Below are 21,621 nucleotides of genomic sequence, written 5' to 3'. Positions count from 1 at the left end.
TGTTGAATGACAAAGGGCAGGAGAAGTGCAAAGTTAATTCTTACCTTAATATGTTTGTATGCTATTAATTATTTTTGTTTTATAGGGCGAAACTTGGAATGCCCCAGTTTTTGAGTCCCGAAGCACAGAGTCTTCTGCGAATGCTCTTCAAAAGAAACCCAGCAAACAGATTAGGTAAAGTTTTTAATAGAATATTTTAAATTGGATCATAATTCTGATAACATGAATGACATTAGATTGACTAAATAAGTTTGCAATTTCACGTCTAAAACAGGCTTTGAAGCAAGAACATAGTTTGACTGTTTGCTCTTCTAATGATCACAGAATATTACTGTTTTTGCTATTCATGTTTCTAAAATTAATGAAGTAGTAATAAGAAATAATAATTTTGCTAGTAATTCTTTTTGACTAAGAAAATCACTTCTTCCTTATAAAAGGAGCAGGTCCAGATGGAGTTGAAGAAATTAAGAGACATCCATTTTTTTCCAAAATAGATTGGAATGTGAGTATCTAATTCAAAGTAAAATTAATAAGCTTCTTAATTAGAAAGTATTTGGTGGTGTCATACAACTTTTTAATCCATTCTGGGCTATTTTTCTCCATAGAAATTGTACAGGAGAGAAATTCATCCTCCTTTTAAACCTGCAACTGGCAGACCAGAAGATACATTTTATTTTGATCCTGAGTTTACAGCTAAAACTCCAAAAGGTAAAAAGAGAAGAACCAATCCATGTGTTCAGAAATTAGAAACATTGTTCCTCTTCAACTTATGTAAAGCATCTTGTTCTTGTAGGTGTTGATGGGGAGTTACCAAATCTGAGTACTACTACTCCTCCATAAACATAACAACAATATGCTCATCCATACGCTAGTATATGTAAACACTTTCTGCAGATTTTCTGCAGTTTTTAACTTACAAAATATTCTGACAATAATATGATCTTTGTAGCAGCTAGTTATCAGTGGTGTTTATGCATGGCATATGCAAAACAATTCAGTACTTACCTGTATTTTGGGCCTGAGAAAAACTTTCTACAAATTCTAGTTTGTGTGCTTTATAGAATAAGGTTGTATTTTACTCTTCAGAATAGACATAATCTCTTCATTTTAAAAACTGTGCTTGTAAGTAGATGACATGTTTTTCAGATTCGCCTGGTATTCCACCTAGTGCTAATGCACATCAACTTTTTCGTGGATTTAGTTTTGTAGCTATTGCATCAGATGATGAAAGCCAATCAATGCAGACAGTTGGAGTGCATTCAATTGTCCAGGTGAGTACATCAAATTTAGCAATAAAATAAACATATTAAAAAGTTAATAAAGCAGTGTTACTGTCTCTCGGTGGAGGGGGTTTTACCTTCATCATAAAATGTCATGACAAAGTCATTATCAGCTTTTTATTCAGTAAAAGCAAGGATTGGATTATTTTTCTGAACAAGATTTCTAAAGGTGCAGGACCTATTTCATTACTCCACAGCTGTGAGTGTGAACGGTCTTCAACCCTTTAAATGAAAACATTCTAAACATTCTGTCATCTGAATTGTAATTGCTCTTTAATATCTAGCCATTACTATAAGCCAAAGGGGAATACAGACATCTTGATCGCTTTCCCCTACGCCCCACAATATTGGTTCTGGCAGTGCAGGTAGGAAGCACTGTAACACAACTGTAAAGTCTCTCTGAATGTTATTAGACTGCTATGTATTTTAGAACTATGGTTATATTCAGTCTCTCCTGAGGTACTTTTTTATTTTAAGTGCTAATCTGTGACATTTGGTGGCTATTTTTGCTTCGTGTAAGTCAGTGTTAAAGTACACACAAGCTTTGGCTTCCTACTGGTATAGAATGGTTTCCCATATTAATTATTGTGAGGTTGTTAATTTTAATAACCTGAAGTGTCACTATTTTTATACGTTCCATTACTTCTGATGCTGCTTATTTTTAAACAACAAAGCTTTGGTTAGGCACAATCCTGTGTGAGACAAGAAAGGGTGACTTCATGCTAGAATAGGGGAGAGGCATGCCTTGACTCCATATAAGACTGAGGTCATTTTAAAAGCGTGTTTCAGCAGTGGAGAGTTTGCAGTAAGCAGAACAAAAGTAGATGCATGTAAGGGGGGGGAGGGAAATGAAATACCTCTGTAAAAATTCTATTTCCACCTCGTTTTTCTGCTTTTAATACCTGACTACTGAGGAAGACTAAGTCATGAAAACCAACTGGTAGTCTAAATTGTGGTGAAAACTTCTTAATGGTGTATAGGTAGGAATATAATAGTATACTGTATGATTAGATTTCCTTGTAGTTTCACTGCAAGGATGTTTTGTAAGTGTGTGAGGAGTTTTTGTGTTTTTTTTTTTTTTTTTTTTTTTTTTTTTTAAAACAGTCTATGCATAACCAAAATAGCTTTTCTTTAATCCACATACAGTGTCTCAAATAGTTGAAATATTCTTGCTTGTGCTCATTACCTGTTCCATTTGTGATAAACTGTTAAATTTCAAGAGTTCTTTAGAACAGAAGAGGATCTAAGAAGTTGTTTGATATAGTATACACATCAGAATAACTTCTGGTCCAGAAGTTCGGGTCTTGCTAACAGTTTCTGCAGGCTTCATTGTACTCCTTTCCCACATAGTTCTGTGGATCAAATTCTTTCTCTTTGTATATGGTTTCCTTCTCTTGTAAAAGTCTTTCTCTGTTGCTCTTCCTTTGTGCCCCTCAACCACTTCCTCACTCTTATTTCCTCTTTTCTCTGCTGCAGGATACCCAGATGGTTTCCTGCAAATGCTTTGCATCCTTTGCACAAACTCCTTATACCAGATCGCCATTTCCTTCCGAGAGTGAAACACTTCTCCTTTATGCTCTTTGTTTCTGTGAAACAATTTGAGTGTTCCATGAAAATCCCAGTTAATCTGATCATATTGAATATAGTCTGAAATTTCTAGCTGGCATTTGACATGTAAAGAAAACTTTAACATTCATCTACTTAGATAATAGAAACTATTTTTTATTACTAGCTGTAGTCCTCAGATCTTTTGTCTATGAGTTTCTATTTTTAAATTAATAAATCAGTAACCAGAAACGAAATGTTGTAAATTTGGAAAATAGTGTGCATTATTTGCAATGTATCTAATATATAATTTATCACATTAACCATCAGTTTAAAATTTGATGCAAATCAGTAGGAATTCAAAAACGTGTTACTGATATTTATATTTATACATATTTAGAATATTCATCAATTGATAATGTTATTTTGGTAGCAGTTGCACAGGAACAGCATTCAGTTTACTGATGGATATGAAGTAAAAGAAGATATTGGTGTTGGGTCTTACTCTATCTGCAAAAGATGTATTCATAAAGCTTCAAACATGGAATATGCTGTAAAGGTAACTATTTTGTTATAAAACACACTGATTGTTCTCAGGATTTAGAGTCATAGACGTAGTTATTGTAGATTTACTTGCCATAAAGAACACAGAAAATTAAAATAATTTTCTTAATATCTAGAGATTTTAGATGCTAATGTGAATTATACTTATCAAGCAAATAGAATAATTACTGGCAGATTTTTGTATGGAATTGCTGTGGTTTTGTTATCTGTGTTGATTTGGGAGATGAAAAGCAATCTTCAGTCTTTGAAACACCTGTGTGTAATTACAATAAAAGTGATGGGAGTTGAATGACTACTTCTAGTAGAAAATGTACATTGAGAAAGCTTACATTTTGTTCCATCGCTTAAAAAGATATAATAGTTTGCTTTTATTTAAACGTAATTTTATGTTGTTTTGCTTCCAAAGTAGATTAATAAATTGCCAAATAGATACGAGTTCATGACACTGAATATAATAATATATAATAGTGGTGTACCTTCCAGAATAAACTTCAACTCTTTGCTTGCTGCTTTTTAATAAGGATTCTAATGTTATTTCAATGGTATTCTATCAGGCTTTATAACACTTCTTTGAAGGCATTGAATTCTTAATTGCTGAAATCCATGGAATTCACAGAAGTGCAATAAGAAATCTATTTTTATTGTCTTTCATCATAACACTGTGGAGCTGGATAGTTAACATGCAGAAGTATACGTTAACAGACTTTAAAAATGGAAGGGAAAAAATATTTAAATCATAGACTCATAGAATGGTTTGGGTTGGAAAGGACATTAAAGACCACAAAATTCCAACGCCCATGCTGTGGGCAGGGACACTTCCCACTGGACCAGGTTGCTCAAAGCCCCATCCAGCCTGGCCTTGAACACCTGCAGGGATGGGGCATCCACAGCTTCTCTGGGCAACCTGTGTCAGTGCCTCAGAGCACCCTCACAGTAAAGAGCTTCTTCGTTATATTTAATCTAAATCTACCTTTTTAATTTAAAACTATTACTCCTTGTCCTACCACTACAATTCCTGGCAAAGAGTCCCTTCTCCAGCTTTCCTGCAGGCCCCCTTTAGGTACTGGAAGGCTGCTATAAGGTCTCCCCAGAGCCTTCTACTCCTGTACTATGAAGCAGTTCTTTACTTGAATTGTTGAACAATTGTCTACTCACATATGTAAAATGCAAAGATAAATTTAGCCTTTTTTTTTTTTTTCTGCTGTATCCTTGTACACAGTTTGTCTACTGGAAAGTCTCCAAATTCAATTTGGTAGTCACATACTTGTCATTATCCTGGTTCTAGCCAGGAACAGATATGAGTTCTGTGTTTGCGATTTAGACTAAGTTCTTGAAACTGCAAGAAAATTACTAACATAAATTCTCTAAGCTGTAACATTTATTTTATCTGTTGTCTCTGTGGCTTTTTTCCACTCAAGGGATCATGAAACAAAGAATTAAGTTATCAGTGTCCGGTATGTTAGTATGACACTGCTAGCAGAAGGGCTGTAGGATGTCAGGAAGAAGAAGGCATAAGATATTAGAGCAAATTATACATTTCAGAAGGAGGAAAAAGGAGAAGGACTTTTTATATGTATATGAATAAGAATACTTTGTAAATAGGGCCAAATAATGTTTTGGGTTTTTTTCGCACGTAGTACTTCTGAGCCTAATAGCAAGCATCCAGAGATTCAAATGAAGTTTCGTGATAGAATGTTTGTCTGAATTAACTTTAGGCTTTCTTTCCTTCTTCCTATTTTTGATTCTCTTACTCTCCTTCTTTGTCTTTTGCTGAACTAAATAATTGTTTGAGATTAGCTTTGGGAAAGCTTTGGGAGTTCATTAGCATTGTCAAACCAGTATCTCAGGTCAGGAATTTCCTATTTTATTAAATGGTGGGTGACTGAAGTCTCATCCACTAAGCAGCCTTGCATAATTTATCACAGCCTGAGGGATCAGATCACTTATCCAACAAAATTGTATTCAGCTGAGAGATCTTTGCACCTTTTTCCAACTTTCTTCACTATGTCTCGCTATCCCAATTTAACTTGGTTTTGGTTATATTCCATACCCTTTGCCAATAATGATACATTTTGCTGATGTGTTTCAGCTAATGAGCACACTGAAGTGTTGCACTATATAATATTCACAAAAAGAGTCATGTCTGCATGTCCATTTGCTCTTACAGATCATTGACAAGAGTAAAAGAGATCCAACAGAGGAGATTGAAATCCTTCTGCGCTATGGACAGCATCCAAATATTATTACTCTAAAAGATGTAAGTGATGTGTTAAAGACATCCCTTAGTACGTTACAATTGCATATTACTTTTTAATTGAGCAATGAAAAACTACATGCTTCAGATTTGTTATTGGTTTTCAGTAATTAATAATAAAATGTTGTAATACCATTTGTTCAACAATATCCGATTTTTTTACTGAGTTGGCTCATTGTCATCTTTTAAAGATGCTCATATTTTTGTACAATGTAGTCTTAAGCAGCCAAATAATTCATCACTGAAAAAACTAGCACACAATTCATTTTAACATTGGCTGTACTTTTAAAGGCACAAGCAAGGTTTTTGATTGCTCATTTAACTTTGAACGTACCTTTGTTTTCCTTAGTCAAAAGCAATTTTTTTGTTTTTACATAATAGTGTACTGAGTGTTTGAGGTTAGCATAATACCCAAAGCAGTTTTCATGGACAGTAATGAGTAGCATTTAGCACTGGATAAAACCTCTTCATATCACTTTTCTTTACGCAATATCTTTATCCAGTCGTTGTATGGAAGTTTGCATCTGGTTATTTTTTCCTATGTTGTGTTTATGACCATGAAAACACTTCAACCACAAAACCCGAAGAATAACAAGTCAGGCGGTAGAGTTCTTTCATAATGAGCACTGTATTCCGATTATCTAACAGAAAGAGAGCTGTATTTCTTTGATTAAAACATATGCTTAATTAATTTTTTACTCTGCAAGAAGGTATTCTGGTCCCCAAAAAAACAAACATCAATCAAAACAGAGATAGCCATTTCCAGGAAGCTGAACTGGAGGCAGATTCTCAGATATTTTGAAGTCCTTAAAACAGTAGCTTGTAAATACTGTGGAAATAAGTACTGGAGAATGCTCCCTAGAGTTTGTCTACAATAATTTCTCTGGTTTATTGTTACGTATTTTGACCCTTTCTTGGGACAACAAAATAAGTCACATACACAAAGTACCCAACCATGAAGCTTATACCTCATTGCATGTTGGGGATCACAAGTCAGGTATTCTATGATCAAAATTACAGCCACGCTTTGTTCTGCTTCATGTGGTTGGACAATTATACAACCTGAGAGCAACCACGTTCACACAAACTGCATCACCATTCAGCTTGCTTTTAGTGCTGCGTGGTAGGTTTGTTTGTTAACTAAATTCATAAGAAAGGTAGTTATTCAGGCAGGAAGAGAAACACAGGGAATTACAAGTACTTATCTGGTAAGTACTTGAGAATCCCAGGCAGCCTTGACTAGTTGCCTCTTATTCCAGATCATTCTCCTTTGTGATTAATTCTTCATAATTCTCAGTTATCTTCCAGTAGGAGACATCTTTCGTTCAACCAACAGTAATATACTAAGAGCAAAAGGTTACTATAAAAAAAAACCTCAAGTCCACAAAGGAGAAGAGAATTGACTGTAATTCTCACTTTTACTTCAGAGCAATTCCACAGGCAAAGCTGGTGGAATTATGTCCAGTGCAAGGAAAGAGACATAGGAATCATATGTATTATGAATTGGTATAATGTCCAGTACTGTATGAATTTAACATTATTTTAAATTTTCGTTGTCCTAGTATAGATGCATGGGGCAGATTGCTTGCATGTCCCATAATAATGTTTTCAGAGGAAAGAATAAGGAGGGGTAGGTCATTGGACCTCAAACTCATTGACAACACCACATGTTATGTAAATAAAATTTAATGTTGACTTAACTAATCAGTTCCACGTCAAAGTTTAAATACTTCTATTCTGAAATTTTAAAACAAATTTTCTGGCATTTAAGTGCATGTCTTGGAAATTACTGTTTTGCAAGAAATAATATTTTCTTCTTGTCTTCCAAAAAAAAAAAAAAAGCAGTAATATTTGAATTTAACTTAAGATGGAATTTCTCACTTTTCCCTGACCTTTTTTTAATGGAATTTAATTGTAAGGTGTTTGGATTAAAACAATGGATATTCAGAACAGTGAATTCTTTCTGCAGTGCAGGATCCTCTAGGGTTTTTCCTTCCGATTGTTATCAGTGTTTTTTTTTCAGTTACACAGCACATAAACAAAAGGAGTTATACCATGCTAAATCAAATGCTCTTATCCAATATCCTGCCTCTGATGGTGGTTAGTAGTGGATGCCTAGGAAACGGTGTAAGAACTGAGGAAGCACAGAGCTTCCAACAGTCCATTGCCTAGGAACTTCCTGTGCCAGATCATTATATGTATTTTCCCTTTTTTTTTGCCTCATACTGTTCTGTAACAGAACTTTTGGCCCATTTTTAGTTAAAACATTGGCTGAATAATCTATTCAGAAGCTTTTTGGAATCCTGAATGCAGTATATCTAGTCTTCCTCTTTAAGTGCTTATTTATGACTACAAAAACAAACAAACAACAAAAACAAACAACAAAAAAACACCTCCAAATATTGTATGTGAAACCTTATTTCACTTTATGAAAACGGTGTGCTCTCTCTCCATTGTATCGTTTTCTTCAGTTGCCTACATCTTTTGGTTTTCACTCTAGTTTCTTACAGACTGATCTTTGGGGTGTCCCTGGAATTCATTCTAAAAACTGACAGTGCATTTATGATCTCAGCATAATGCAGTGCACCTGATGGTGAAGGAAACTTCAAGAGTATTTATTTGGTACAAACAGCTTCCTGGAATTAAGTTGATTAGAGAGATCAGGGCAAGGAGAAAGATTGAGGGCTATTTTGGTGGTGTGTTTTTGTTTTGTTTTCCTCCAAGCAAAGCAGGGCCATCAAGGGTTAGCAAATGTTGGAGCCAAATGCAGATTTGCTCAAATGTTCCCCTGCAGGAGTGAGATGTGTGTGCTTCACAATGTCAAATGAAATAACTTGTTTCCTCGTGCTATACTGGGATTAGAGGCAGCGTTTAAAAAGATATATATATATATTTAAAAAAATATTTAAAAAAATAATAAAAAAGGCAAGTTAAAACACCATTTTACTGTTTAGAATTATATAATCCTACTTTTTAAACCTGTGTAATATTTCAAATCTTAAACATATTCAGATGATTAGTCATTTATATGTAATGGGGGGGAAATTGCTGTTAAAGAAGAACTTAAAAACCTGTCATGTTGTTGTCATCTTAAGATCATAAGCTTGTGAATGCCTGCAGACTTATCTAATGCTCTTCCTCTTTTTTTGTAGTTGGTGAGAAAATAATCCTTTTAGTAAAGAGAACAAAAACTTATAAGCTTAGAAAATTTTAATTTTCAGACTGAAACCAAACTGTAGTTATTAGAAGTGCTTAGTAGCATGTATTTGCCAGATAATTTGACAGAGGAATTGGAATAAAAGCTTGCTTAATTTAGCTGTTATCTATTCCTAAATCTATTTTGCTACAACTTGAATAATTGTTTTTACTTAAACACAAGCTAGTGTTTATTTCTCGCACATTACAGAAGAGAACAATTCCAACATCACCATGAAAAATAGATTGCAATAACGACAAGGAACAGAGTGTGAAAGGTTTCTATACAGTAAAAAACAATTTCTGAGTTAAGTCAAAACTCCAAGAAAGTGAAATTAAATGTTTAAAATGTGTTTTGCTATAGTTTAGTCTGTAGTGCCCTCTGGTGGTACTGTAAATAACCTCTCAACTATTGTTCCCCGAGAAGATGAAAGCTATGTACAAATATTTTACATAACTAAAAGCGTGTGTGTATTCATTTTAGACTTTGGTGTAGGCTTTATGTGAAGGACTATGTATAAATTGTGTGTTTTTAAATAACAGTTTTGTATGCATTGACTTCATTGTACACAGATTACTTAAGGTCAATGTTCTTCTGACTGGTTGGTTGGAATGGTCTCCGTTCATATTTGCAATTTAGTGTAATAATTGCTTCTAGAATTGGCTCTAGTTTTGCTTAATTAGATTAATTTCCATTTATTTTTTCTGATTTTTCCCGTGTCTGGTTTAATGTTTCAGTTATTAAATATGTATGCAGCTATTTGAGGACAACTACATGTTACTCAACCTTTTTTGTCTTAAAACTTTTATATGCCAATACTTTTGAGTTACTTCATTACTGTAGCACCTTTCTGTAGATTGTTTTGTGCTTATTTTTGAAGATGAACAATGTGTGAATACTGCATGGGGTAAGAAATATGAGAAAAGTAATTGAAGTGGCTTATCTAAGGAAAAAGTTTGTGGACATTCCTGCACTATCTCTGTGCATTTCACAGAAAGAGAAGCAGCATTTTTGAAGTTTACATCTCTATGTACTTTTTTTGCAGGTGTATGATGATGGAAAATATGTGTATGTAGTAACAGAACTTATGAAAGGAGGAGAGCTGCTGGATAAAATTCTTAGGCAAAAATTTTTCTCAGAACGAGAAGCTAGTGCTGTTCTGTTCACAATAACAAAAACAGTTGAATACCTCCATGCTCAAGGGGTAAGTTTTCACCTCAGAGAAAATGCTTAAAGATGCAAATGTCCTTCTCTTTCAGAAATAGAAACCCAATTTCTTACATGTTCTTCTTCACAGTAATTAAGTAATTTCTGGTAAATTATTATATTTCAACAGAAAAGTCTTGTTACAATTATAACATTCATCATCAGTCATGTACATGTCCAGGTAGCAGTGATGGCACAATGGTTTCTCTTGTCCTTCATACAGTCTCTGAGCAGTTCTGTGGAATATGCAGATAATGACTAATAGAATATGAGAGGAAGTAAGCCAAGAAGTGGTGCTGGGGCCAGCACTGTTGCTTAGTGATGGGATCTAGTGTAGTTCCAACCTCATGCTGTGACAGACTTTGAACATCTATTATTTTCCACCTGTTATTCTTGAAATTTCTTCCCCTTCTTGTTTCTGAAGTTTGACTTGTAACTCCTGCACCACAGCATCAGGAAGTTGTAATAAACTGTTAAGAAAAAGAAAATTAATGTTTCAAGATATTAATCTGGAGACAGAGGAAGTAGTTCAGAGAGAGAAGGCAAGTGTGGTAATTGCATGGCAAGAATGGCAAGCTTTGTTGCATTTTTAAGTAAATGAGAAAAGTAGGACAGAAAAGGCAGAAAGCAAGGGTGCAAGGAAAAAGACAAGTTAATAACACCTATTTTTATTATTATCCAAGAAAAGAAGCTTCAGAATGAGTAGTATTCACATTATTTTAAGAAACACAGGATACTTCAGTGCACTTTTCTGTGAGCTCTTATTTCAGAAAACCTGTGATCAAAATTATCTGGTGTATCTTACTGTGTGATTCATCACTTCATTCAAGCACTTGCTTATGAGTAGTTTTTTGATCCTGTATGTGCTTAGAATCTTTGGCCAGCAGCACCTGAGACATGAATAAACCTTAACTTCTGTATAGAAACAAATAATAACTTGATTCCTTTTGACCACGTGGCCACAAAAGCCCAGTGTCTTCGTGTTAAATAGGGGTGTTGGGAATTTTAAGTAGAGGGTTGGGAGTTTTTTTTTCATTTATGTTTAATATTGGTATTTGTAAATACTGGCATTTTAACTTTCATTGTACTACATGCTCTTTGAAACTTATGGAAACTTTGTCTACTTATCGTAAGTACACTTAACATGAAAGATTGTCAGATAGCTAAATAGTAGTCTATTCAGTAGTCTATCTAATTCTCGCCTGGAAAAGTCCAATCACATTTTTTTTGGACGCCAGAGGAGCTCACTTAACTATGGTGTTAGTAATCTGATTTGACAGGTTCTGGATGTGTGCTGTCTCTGCAGCCCTTCCCAAAAGACATTCCTCATGGACATGCAGAGGATACTTTTGAGCTGAAAACATAGCTAAGCAAGGAAGGAAATCCTCCTCTTCAGGTTAAGCAATACTTCCAACTCTCACCCAAACCATTTTAAATGTGTTAAGGGCTTGCATAAAACAACAAAGGGCTAGCACGATAGACATCACAAAAAGCATAAACAGGAAGTATCATGTGATCTGGAGCATGCTGGTAATGATTGACACTGATAATCAAAAACATGATACTAAGAAATAAAGAACTGAAATGTCCTGCTTATTGTTTTTGCTGTCTACTGTTGCTGTAAAATAGTGTTATTTCTGGGCAAAATGTCAATATAATCTAAACAATCTGACATTTTTAAAATTCACCTTTGGGAAAGCAGATTTGTACAAGAAAGTATGTTATTCTAACAAAAAAAAAAAAGTTTCCTTAATAATATTTAGGGTTTCGATTTGAACTAGACTGTTAACACTTACTCTTCCTTGCACTTAATTGTTTGCCATTCTTCCCCCCAAGAAAAATGAAACTTGGACTCCTTCTAGAAGCAGTCTGACAAACCCACAGATCTTTGTACTTCTTCCTTTCTACCCTGTTTAGCATATATTAAAAAAAAAAAAAAAAAAAACACAACTAGATTAAAACTGTGTTTTTTTCCTGCCTCTTGGAGCACTGAGGGATAGTTCATTCATTAGACAAAAACAGATTCTAAGGTTCAGAAAATGAGGGCTACCAGGAGTCATTTCTTTCATAAACTGGGATCTCAAGCCAGGGTTTTTCACTTAGCATCGGCCACCTCTAATTCTTTAAGATAGTTTTTGTTTTTCAGCTTCAAAGACACATTTCTGTAATTTTGTGTATTTTATTAAGTCTGGGAATTGCAAATTTCACGTGCTAAAAAAAAGTCTCTAGTAAGTAGGCTCAATTGTAAGTGGCTTTACAATTTGCAGACCCTCTGCAGTCTTTTACTTCTTGGTCTTATTTTCCTGAAACATAGCTTCTGATTCTGCATATCACTTTTAGGAACTTTGGGATATCGTCTCATTCTAATGTAATTACATCCTTAGAATGTTTCACTACAATCTTTTTCAAGAATAAAAGAGCTTTCTATTTAAGTTTAACCATGAAAAGCTGTGCTTAATATTAATCAAATACATTGGACAATCAGGAAGATTAAGGCTTTCATAGTAGGTTCACTTAAATTCCTGATAGAAGACGTTCAAATCCAATATACTGTCTAGAGCCATATATACACTTTTCTTTACAGAGAGCAATGCATCTTGAGACTTTTAAGATAATTTGTCTTGTGCAGAAAATAGGTGTAACAGGTCATCTGATTTCAAAAATTGTCATTACACTTCACAGGTTTTATTAAGGAGTATTGCAACATAGCTTCAGAGAAGATAAGATTCTGCTATAACTTTGGCAGCTTTTATAGTTTTTTTTTTTATCAAGTGTTTTACATCTCAAATGCATGCAGAACAACCAAAGGGGAACCAGTATAGGCTTTTATGAAATGTTAGTCCATTTGAATATTATATCTTTATTTTTTGACAGAGCTGTATTAAAAACTCTCCTTAATGTTTGGCTATAAATGTTTGCACTGAGGTTAATTTAGTTTATCAGAATTGAATACAGAGAGTTATTCCAGCAATAACTGGTGTGTGGTTATGTGACACGGGCTCAGCATCAGCTAAGGACATCCATGATTGCAAAAGGTATTGATAGCCAGAGGTTCTGATCTAAAGAGTCTCATATACCTATAGAGACTCCTAGGTATATGAGACTCTTTAGATCATATGTATATGTATAGATCATATGTATATTTAACATATAGGTACATGTTAAAATGTAAATACATGCATTTGCCCCTTAGAACAAAACATCTTGGTTTGTGGTTTTGCTGGGGTTTGTTGGTGGTGGGGTGGAGTTTCCACATTAGAATTGCACTACTCTGGATACCACTGAGTGTCAGAATGCTACAGTTGATGTTAGAAGCTAGAAATCTGATGGTGATTACTGATGAGTTTGAAATTAAATATCAGAATAGATGATTACAATAGAAACTGCTTTCCCGTCTTAAGTTTATTGTATTTTGTGTTTGTTTTTTTTTTTTTCCAGGTTGTTCATAGAGACCTGAAACCTAGCAATATTCTTTATGTTGATGAATCTGGTAATCCAGAATCAATTCGAATTTGTGATTTTGGCTTTGCAAAACAACTACGAGCAGAAAATGGTCTTCTGATGACTCCATGTTACACAGCAAATTTTGTTGCACCAGAGGTAAATACCAGGATAACTAATGCCTCGATTTCTTTGATGGGATTTTTTTTTTTTGCTAGTTAGGTGTTTGTTTCATTCTTGTATAACAAGTGAAATCACTTCAAGAACATTAAAAATCTAAGAGCTTAATGTTGTTATTGCGTAATCTAAGCATTTTTTTGCAGAAAAAAATATTTGTCTCCCTCAGGTTTTAAAGAGGCAAGGCTATGACGCTGCATGTGACATATGGAGCCTTGGTGTTCTGCTTTATACTATGCTTACTGGGTAAGAGTTTGTGTTTTTTGTTTGTTGGCTTGCTTTACTTTAGAATAGCAAGCAAAAAGAAAATAAGCATGTAAACAAAAAGAAATACATGTATAAGCCACTATTGAAGGTGTTTGTCAGGACAGTAGGACACAGATCATTCTCAACTTCAACTGCAGTGGAAGTTAAATATGTTTTGCCTTTAACAGAATTCCAAATTTGCAGGAACTGATATGGAAAATTCTCAGTTCCTCATGTCACATCTACTTCAGGTGTTTAATTTCTGCTTTATTGTGATTTAGGAGTAAGAGTTGGTTGTTTATGTGAAAATTAGCTGAATAAGCAGCATATATTTTGAAGGAAATATGTTGCAAATATAATCTCAGTGCTTTGAAGCATGATTGTGGGCAAAACTCAGCTGTTGAATAGTTTGAAGTGATGCAATTAGGATATAATAAATGCTATAGAAATGTTTGTATGCAACAGACATGATGTATATAAAAGATGATAAATAACTAATTCAACAAGTTCAAAACTAACTCCACAAGTTCAGAAGATAGCTGCCATTGCACCTGCTAGATAAATTCTTTTTATGCTGGATTGTTGTTGTGTTTTTTTTAGCGGTGTTGCAGTATTTTCAAATAATGATAATGTTATTAACTCTTAAAGGAAGTGTTGAATATGTTTGTTTTTAAATATACATATAATTCTTTTTTGTTTTGGATGTTCTGATAGCAGCATAAATGCTTATAGCAAAGCAAGTAAAATTGCTACACCTTTGTATCAAAACAGTATTCTTTTTCAGATACACTATGAAGTCTTCACATTTCATTGTATAATAACTTTATTACTGCACTAAGATATGAAGGTTTAAGGACTACTTTATGTAATTCAGGAACCACCAATAGTTAGGTTTCTTAGAACCAGTAAAGAAAGAATACATATGATAAGAACAGTCAGTGTCATGCATTTTCATACCTGTTAAGAATACATGCTCTTCCAGCTATTTAGCTATCTGTTGCCTATAATTATGTTGAACTTGTTGAATATTGTAATAATTTAGAGTAACAGTTGAGGTCCAGATTATGGAAGTAATTAACATTGAAATTGTTTGTTTAAATAGCTACACTCCTTTTGCAAATGGTCCTGATGATACCCCAGAGGAGATTTTGGCCCGAATAGGTAGTGGGAAGTTCTCTCTCAGCGGTGGTTATTGGAATACTGTATCAGATACAGCAAAGGCAAGTATATTTGCTTAGTCCTTTGGGGAATGAGAAATAGATTTCAATATAATGTGTTACGAATAATGTATATATCATATCATACATGATTTGATAAATTTCATCCTTTATTATTGTTACTTCAAAATACTGAGCTGATCCCTTATATATTAACAAGTTTTTAAGATCCTTTTGTGTTTCAACAGTCACTTGCATGTAGGAAGAAAATTAGGGCTGCTTTATACTACAGTTGTTAACAATTGTCTTAGAAATAGATCATGTTTTATCACCATTTCACATAGGTGTGCAACCATCTGTGTCACAAAATGCTGTAATGAAACTTCATGTGGAAGAATGACATTCAAAAAAATCATTCAGAAAATCTAAATCAGGAGACTAAAAATATTAGAATATGCCCCACTGATTCAGGCTAGAAACGTATTTCACATTTTTCTGTTTGGGTGAGTTCTTCAGAGTTACACAAGACAGTTCATCTCATACTCTTCCGTTAGGATTTGAGTAGTTTATTTGTTGAAGTACTAGAATTCAATCTTCAACATGCAGAGTTGAAAGATTGTTAGACAATGGGAAGGTAAGCAAGGGGAAGGATTATCTATTTTCTCAGTTGTTTATTTCTCAGTTGTGTTGCCTAATGTCCATTCAGTTGCATAACTAAATGATGTAGTGTTAGGTATTGCTCAGCAGCTTTTTAGCTGCTTCAAATGGATGTTATGAACCTACGTTTATACTACTAAAATTTTCAATTTTGAACTGTAGTAAGTTTTAAAGCTGAAGTTTTACTGTTACTTGCATTGACTCCTTGTGTATTATTGACAGGATCTTGTTTCAAAAATGCTTCATGTTGACCCACATCAAAGGCTGACTGCAGCCCAAGTTCTTAGCCATCCCTGGATAGTTCACTGTGACCAGTTGCCTCAATACCAGCTGAACAGGCAGGATGCTCCACATTTAGTGAAGGCAAGCAGATATTTGTTCATTTTTTTCTGTTTAGCCATAATAACTCTAAAGAAAAGAATTAAAAATTTAAAGACATACATGTAAAGTTACTGTAGATTGTGTTTTTTCTAAATACTGTTTAAAAGTTACAATTGTTGATTTAAGTTGCTTTAAGCAATGAAGTGATCTTGTTATATACAAAATAGGATTTCATAAGAGCACATTTGCTGTCCATAATACATGTATAATATGTTTGAAAAAGACTCATTTTCTGAGGTTCAAAAGTTATTGTACTTTTAAGGAAGTTAAACTTACCAGTATGAAACTGAAGTTAAAAAAAAAATAATCAAATTTCTAAGTGGAAATGTCAGGTGACTGTAGGGGAGATGAAAAATAGTTGAGCTAATTTTAAAGTGTTTTTTTTTTTTTTTAAAGTCAACTTTTTCAAAATTCTACTCCTGTGTATTCCACACTACCATCAGTTTTGTGTGGAAAAAAAAACAACTGTCATGCAACTTTAAAGGGATCTGAAAAATATAATTAACATTCCGTTTGAGTCAGCTACTAGAAATTTCTAGCATCTAAAAACAAGTAGAAAGTGGAGCAAGTTTTGATCCCATGGCTTACAATGTTGTGTTTTTAAAAGTGTAAGAAATCTTATGTGCTGAATAATGTTAGTGATTTTTAAATATTTTGTTGAAAATGGAAAAGGTTATGGAAGTTATAAGCAGAGATGGCCCATCAAGTATTTCACAAAGCATGGAGAGCGAACTTGATTTTGCAGTATTTCTTATACCTTCTATTTTTTGTAGTTTTTTTCTTAATCAGGATAAAATCACTTTAGATTGATCTGAAAATTATTTGTTATATGTGAGTTTTGTAGTGTAATACTGCTGTTATTTGAGTAACACAGTGGTGTGTTTCTGTTTTGTAGGTGAAAATAGACTGAAAGTTAAAACTTGTTCAGAATGTCTAATACTTAATGTTGTGTCATCTATAATAAATGCATCACTCACAATGCAATCTTCTCATTTTTCCCCCTTGGCATTCTCACAACAGGGTGCAATGGCAGCGACTTATTCTGCTTTGAATCGTAATCAGTCACCGGTTTTGGAGCCAGTTGGCCGTTCTACTCTTGCTCAGAGGAGAGGTATAAAAAAAATTACCTCAACAGCCCTGTGAAGTGACCTCACCCAGATATTTGGTACCATGGTATAAGATGATAGCACAAATCATGGCGACAGGTAGCACATATCTGACAGATACCTGCAAGCACACTCTGTCCCAGCTGGTACCTATAATGCTGCTGCTCCTGCTGCTGCTACTGCTTTCATCTATTCTCGCTTTAAAAACTGTTGATGGCAAGTTACTGATCTTACTGGAGCTTCAAATGGAGTGACAAGTGGAAACACGATGAAAATGATCATGTTCACAATTGAATAAACCAGAAGAATTACAAATGCCACCTCTGTCAAAAATACACTGAATAAAGCACTCTGCACCACATAGCATTATTTTTTATAAGGAATATTTTTTGTCCCCTAACATATTCTTTGTTACAGGTAGAGATGGACAGTTTATGTTAAGCACTTAGCTTAAATGATCTGTTTATATTAGCACTATATACTTTGTGCCATCCAACATTTTGTATGTTTTTGTAAACAGTTCATGAGCAGCACATTTCTGTGCTGTTTTCTTTAATGTATACATGCCTTGTTTTACTTAGATATTATTAACCATTTTGACAATTAAGTCTGATTAAACAGTTCACCTGGATTAATCAGCATTGTTGGACAGCTCTAAAAGAAGCCTGACTGTTAAACAGCTATTGAATGTAATACTATGAATATGTATTTCTCCTTGCCTATGTTTTTTCTACATTTCCATGTTTTTGACGCTGCATGTCATGTTATAAAAACCAGGATGCTGTTTATAGTATTCAAAATTTAAACAGTGGATCTCTCGCCATACTATATATACAATAGATAATATAACCCAGAGAAAAGATAACTTGCTCCATATCTCACTATGTGTTCTGTTCCTCCTCTCCTCCCTTTTATTTTGCCCCATCTAATCTCTGGACTCAGGAATCATTACTAAATACTTTTGGATAGAGAACATTTCTATATTGTTTATTCGTATAATCCATTGTTAATATTTTAGCTCTATTCTGTGACTTTTTTGTTTAAGCTGCAGAGGATTTGTTCAGTGAATGTTGGTATTGTAGAAGAAAGGCAGCATTGAAGAGAAAGCAAAACAATGTCCACTAATAAGCCCGGAAAAAGCAGGTTTAAACTGCATTCACTGTAGTTGGAAAACTGATGGATCCAATGTTCTGCCAGTTAACTTCTCATAATTTTAAGTGACAGCCTAAACAAAACACAGAGAATCATGCTGATCTGTCTGGGATTGGAAAAGGTCGTTGTAATTTACCATGAAAAATAGTATTTTTCCAGGTTGGGTAAAGCAAAATGCTCAGAAATGAGTGTTCTCACTTTTCCACAGCTGAAAGCAAATTTGTAATAGGGGTGGAAGACTTGTTTTTAAATACTAATGCTAACTTTTAATGCTCTGTTCTCCTCGTATCTTCAGTAATTAAAGACATGTCTTGATAGCTGGTCTTGAAAGCTCAGTTGCCCAAATGAGAAGCATGCTGGAATGTGTCTGAACTGGGATGAGTACACAACTCCACCAAAATACTGTGCTACGTCAGCTTGATCCAGATATGAAAATGGCTGTTAGGACCTCCAGCTTTAAAAAACGTAGGTCTAGGTGAACATCTCTGTGTGAACCAATACAGCTGAAAAAGTAAAAGCTGCGATTTTACATGAGAAGGTGTTTTCTTGATTAGTAGTATAACATTTCTTTTATAGTGATTAATTTGCTGCTTTCCCTGAAATCATCAGAGGGGAAATCATCTTCACAACACCACAGATTTGCTTTATGTGAATGTTAGAATGTTCCTTCTGACACAAGTTTTCCCAAGTTCTTTGGGAAAACTCCCTTTGTTAAGCTTGCAAAGGATCCCATTTCATTTCCCTTCTTAAAAATCTGTTAAATATTTAATCCATGATGATAATTTGTCCCAGTGCTGATCTCATTTATTTGGCAAAGCTGCTAGAAAATCAGACTCCCTAAATCCAGATCTAGTACTTCATCAATAGTCCAAACATGTATTTTTTTATTTATATTTTTTGCTTTTACATGCACGGTGTTCTTCATATATTGCCTTTAATGGCTAAGGAATTGGTTTAGGAGCAAAGATACTTAATGACCATCAATCTCAGAAACTTAAACACACAGTTCTTCAGGGCAATTAGCATTTTTCCCTTACTTGGTGCTCTAGCATTGAAGTTTACTTCAGCTGTACAGGTGCATCTACCCTTTGTTCAAGAAACATCTTTAACTAGTAGCAGAAAAAGGCCATCTTGACTTTTTGTTGTTGTTTGACAGTGTCAGCAGTTTCAGAGGTATTTAAAAAAAAAAAACAAAAAAAAAAAACTTCTCACTTTTCAGAAAATATATTTTCAGCTCTGTGAGTGACTGTGAGTCAGACTTATCAAATCCTAGAAATCATGCCTTCTGGAATTGTTTTTAAAAGTGTTAATCTGAATATTGTCATATCTAGTCAATAAACAAGATGTAAAAGTGATACTGTTGAAGTAAAGGAATGGCAGTACTTGCTGATGTGTTGGTAATAGTATTCTAGTTCAGGAAGGAGTTTCTCCCATGTTCTCAATGTGCATAGATAGCTGGCACAGAACAGATGGAAAGGAAGTATTAAGATGCTTCTCTATTGGCAATTATCCATGTTAAAATGATATAAAAATCTCAGTTCAGCCATTTTTTGTAGCTCTCATGCTCACTGGTCATGAGTCAAATAGCCAAGCAATGTCAACTCCTGCATTTTAGGTTATCTACATTCTCAAGTAAGCTGATAATTTAGTCTAGATTTGACAGATGTTGCTACTGTTTTGTATGTAGTGACACAGGATGAACATTTAGATGTCAGTAAAACAGGACGGTTTAGTGTATAGTGATGAAGTATCAGATGTGTTGAAGTCTAGATCCACTATTTTTTTCAAAGTTGCTTTCTAAACAAAGTTAGAAATGGCCCATCTATGCAGGTAGTACGTTTTACAGGCTAGACTTGCTTCTATACCTTTCCTCCATTTTTGGATCTATGTTCACAACTTTCACATTTACTTTTGGTTTTCTAGCTGCAGTTTGTTAAAAGCTGTAAAGAAATCCACATAATGCTTCTTTGAATCGTAGCACCTTTCTATTAGAATGTATGGGTGAGACACTGTTAGATTCCCTGCTGGACTGCTGCTTGGTACAAAGCATAGCAGGATACCAAGTTCTGGAGGATTTAAAAAATAATAATAATAATAAAAATAGAAATGCAGGTGAATTTCCTATATGTAGCCCATCATTTATTTTCAGTGTGAAATTACTGTACTTGAGAGCATGAGAGAACAGCGGGGGAGAGAGTAGTTGCAATACTCATTTAATGCCATCTGTATCTAGTAAGTTCTTCATTCAATGTTACAGTAATTATGAATAAAACTTATAAGGAATTTTTCAAGGGAATATTTAAAACCTTTTTTCTAAAGAGTCTAGGGCATAAGAAAATAGATTTGCGTGTCCGGGTTTTTTTTTTTCTTTTGTTTTGCTTTTGTAAGTGTGGTGTACCAACTAAAGCTGTGCTTTTTTATTACTGGAAGGAAAGGATTCAAGGTATGCTGGTCCTCAGTAAGCAGCAGTGGTTAATGGATGAATTTTCACTTATGAAAATGATGTAAATTAGCTTTATCTTGATACTCTTGACCTAATCAAAGGGAAGGTGTACTTATGAGGGATGTAATTATTTTGCAACCTAGATGGGGGGGAGTCTACTTAAAAACATTTTTAAAAAATGACAAAATCACAGATAAAATATTTTTCTACAATTCTATACAATCATACTTTATACTAGTTTTCTCAGCATGGCACGTGAGTGAGTCTAAGGTACTATTCCAGGAAGTCAGTGGTATTGTACCTTATTCTAGACCATTACAATAGCATCTGATAGATGCTTGGCACTGCTGTCATAGATTTGAAATGCTAGTTAAAAAAATGTACTGAATACTTTAAATGATTGTTTTATTCAGAGTTTGATCTAGGAAATGTTCCAATCATGCTATTACTGTGTAATCAGAACTGTTCCAGATATAACTATGAACAGTTCTGGAGAGATAATGTTGCTTGTACTCCTGTCTAATGGCAGGTTTTGTAGTCTTCAAAAGAAATTGAAATTTCTACTATGAATAAACTTTCAAACATATTACAAGTTGCTTTCTTGGATAGTCATTTGTTCTGCCCAGATATAAATCCATTGTGTGTGCCCATCACTAACACTGGACTACATTTGCAGCACACTGGGGTGGTTTTACTCAGGTGGGCAGCTAAGCTTTACACAGCCACACTCTCACTCCCCCTTCTCAAAGGAAGGAGGAGGAGAAAATACAACACAAAGGGCTCAAGGTTTCAGATAAGGATGTTTAAATAAAGGGA

At 34.3% G+C, this 21,621-nt stretch overlaps 1 protein-coding gene across 4 annotated transcripts in view; it reads left to right on the top strand.

Moving 5' to 3' along the window:
- RPS6KA3 (ribosomal protein S6 kinase A3) overlaps nucleotides 1-21,391 on the top strand; it is a 75,041-nt gene extending 53,650 nt beyond the window's left edge. For 3 of the 4 annotated variants that reach the window (XM_038167727.2, XM_013109158.5, XM_005010846.6), the window contains 12 exons: nucleotides 86-174; nucleotides 438-502; nucleotides 606-708; nucleotides 1,147-1,271; nucleotides 3,259-3,384; nucleotides 5,557-5,646; nucleotides 9,885-10,043; nucleotides 13,484-13,645; nucleotides 13,833-13,909; nucleotides 15,012-15,129; nucleotides 15,946-16,086; nucleotides 17,125-21,391. In XM_038167727.2, coding sequence (XP_038023655.1) covers nucleotides 86-174; nucleotides 438-502; nucleotides 606-708; nucleotides 1,147-1,271; nucleotides 3,259-3,384; nucleotides 5,557-5,646; nucleotides 9,885-10,043; nucleotides 13,484-13,645; nucleotides 13,833-13,909; nucleotides 15,012-15,129; nucleotides 15,946-16,086; nucleotides 17,125-17,247 — 1,378 coding nt within the window. In that variant the 3' untranslated portion in view covers nucleotides 17,248-21,391. The remainder of the gene's footprint in view (nucleotides 1-85; nucleotides 175-437; nucleotides 503-605; nucleotides 709-1,146; nucleotides 1,272-3,258; nucleotides 3,385-5,556; nucleotides 5,647-9,884; nucleotides 10,044-13,483; nucleotides 13,646-13,832; nucleotides 13,910-15,011; nucleotides 15,130-15,945; nucleotides 16,087-17,124) is intronic. The other variant, XM_038167731.2, reaches the window with a different exon arrangement.
- Nucleotides 21,392-21,621: the final 230 nt, after the last annotated feature.

The sequence above is a fragment of the Anas platyrhynchos genome, chromosome 1 (assembly GCF_047663525.1).
Source record: "Anas platyrhynchos isolate ZD024472 breed Pekin duck chromosome 1, IASCAAS_PekinDuck_T2T, whole genome shotgun sequence".
NCBI classification, from domain to species: Eukaryota; Metazoa; Chordata; class Aves; order Anseriformes; family Anatidae; genus Anas; species Anas platyrhynchos.
This window is presented reverse-complemented; position numbering and strand designations above follow the sequence as displayed.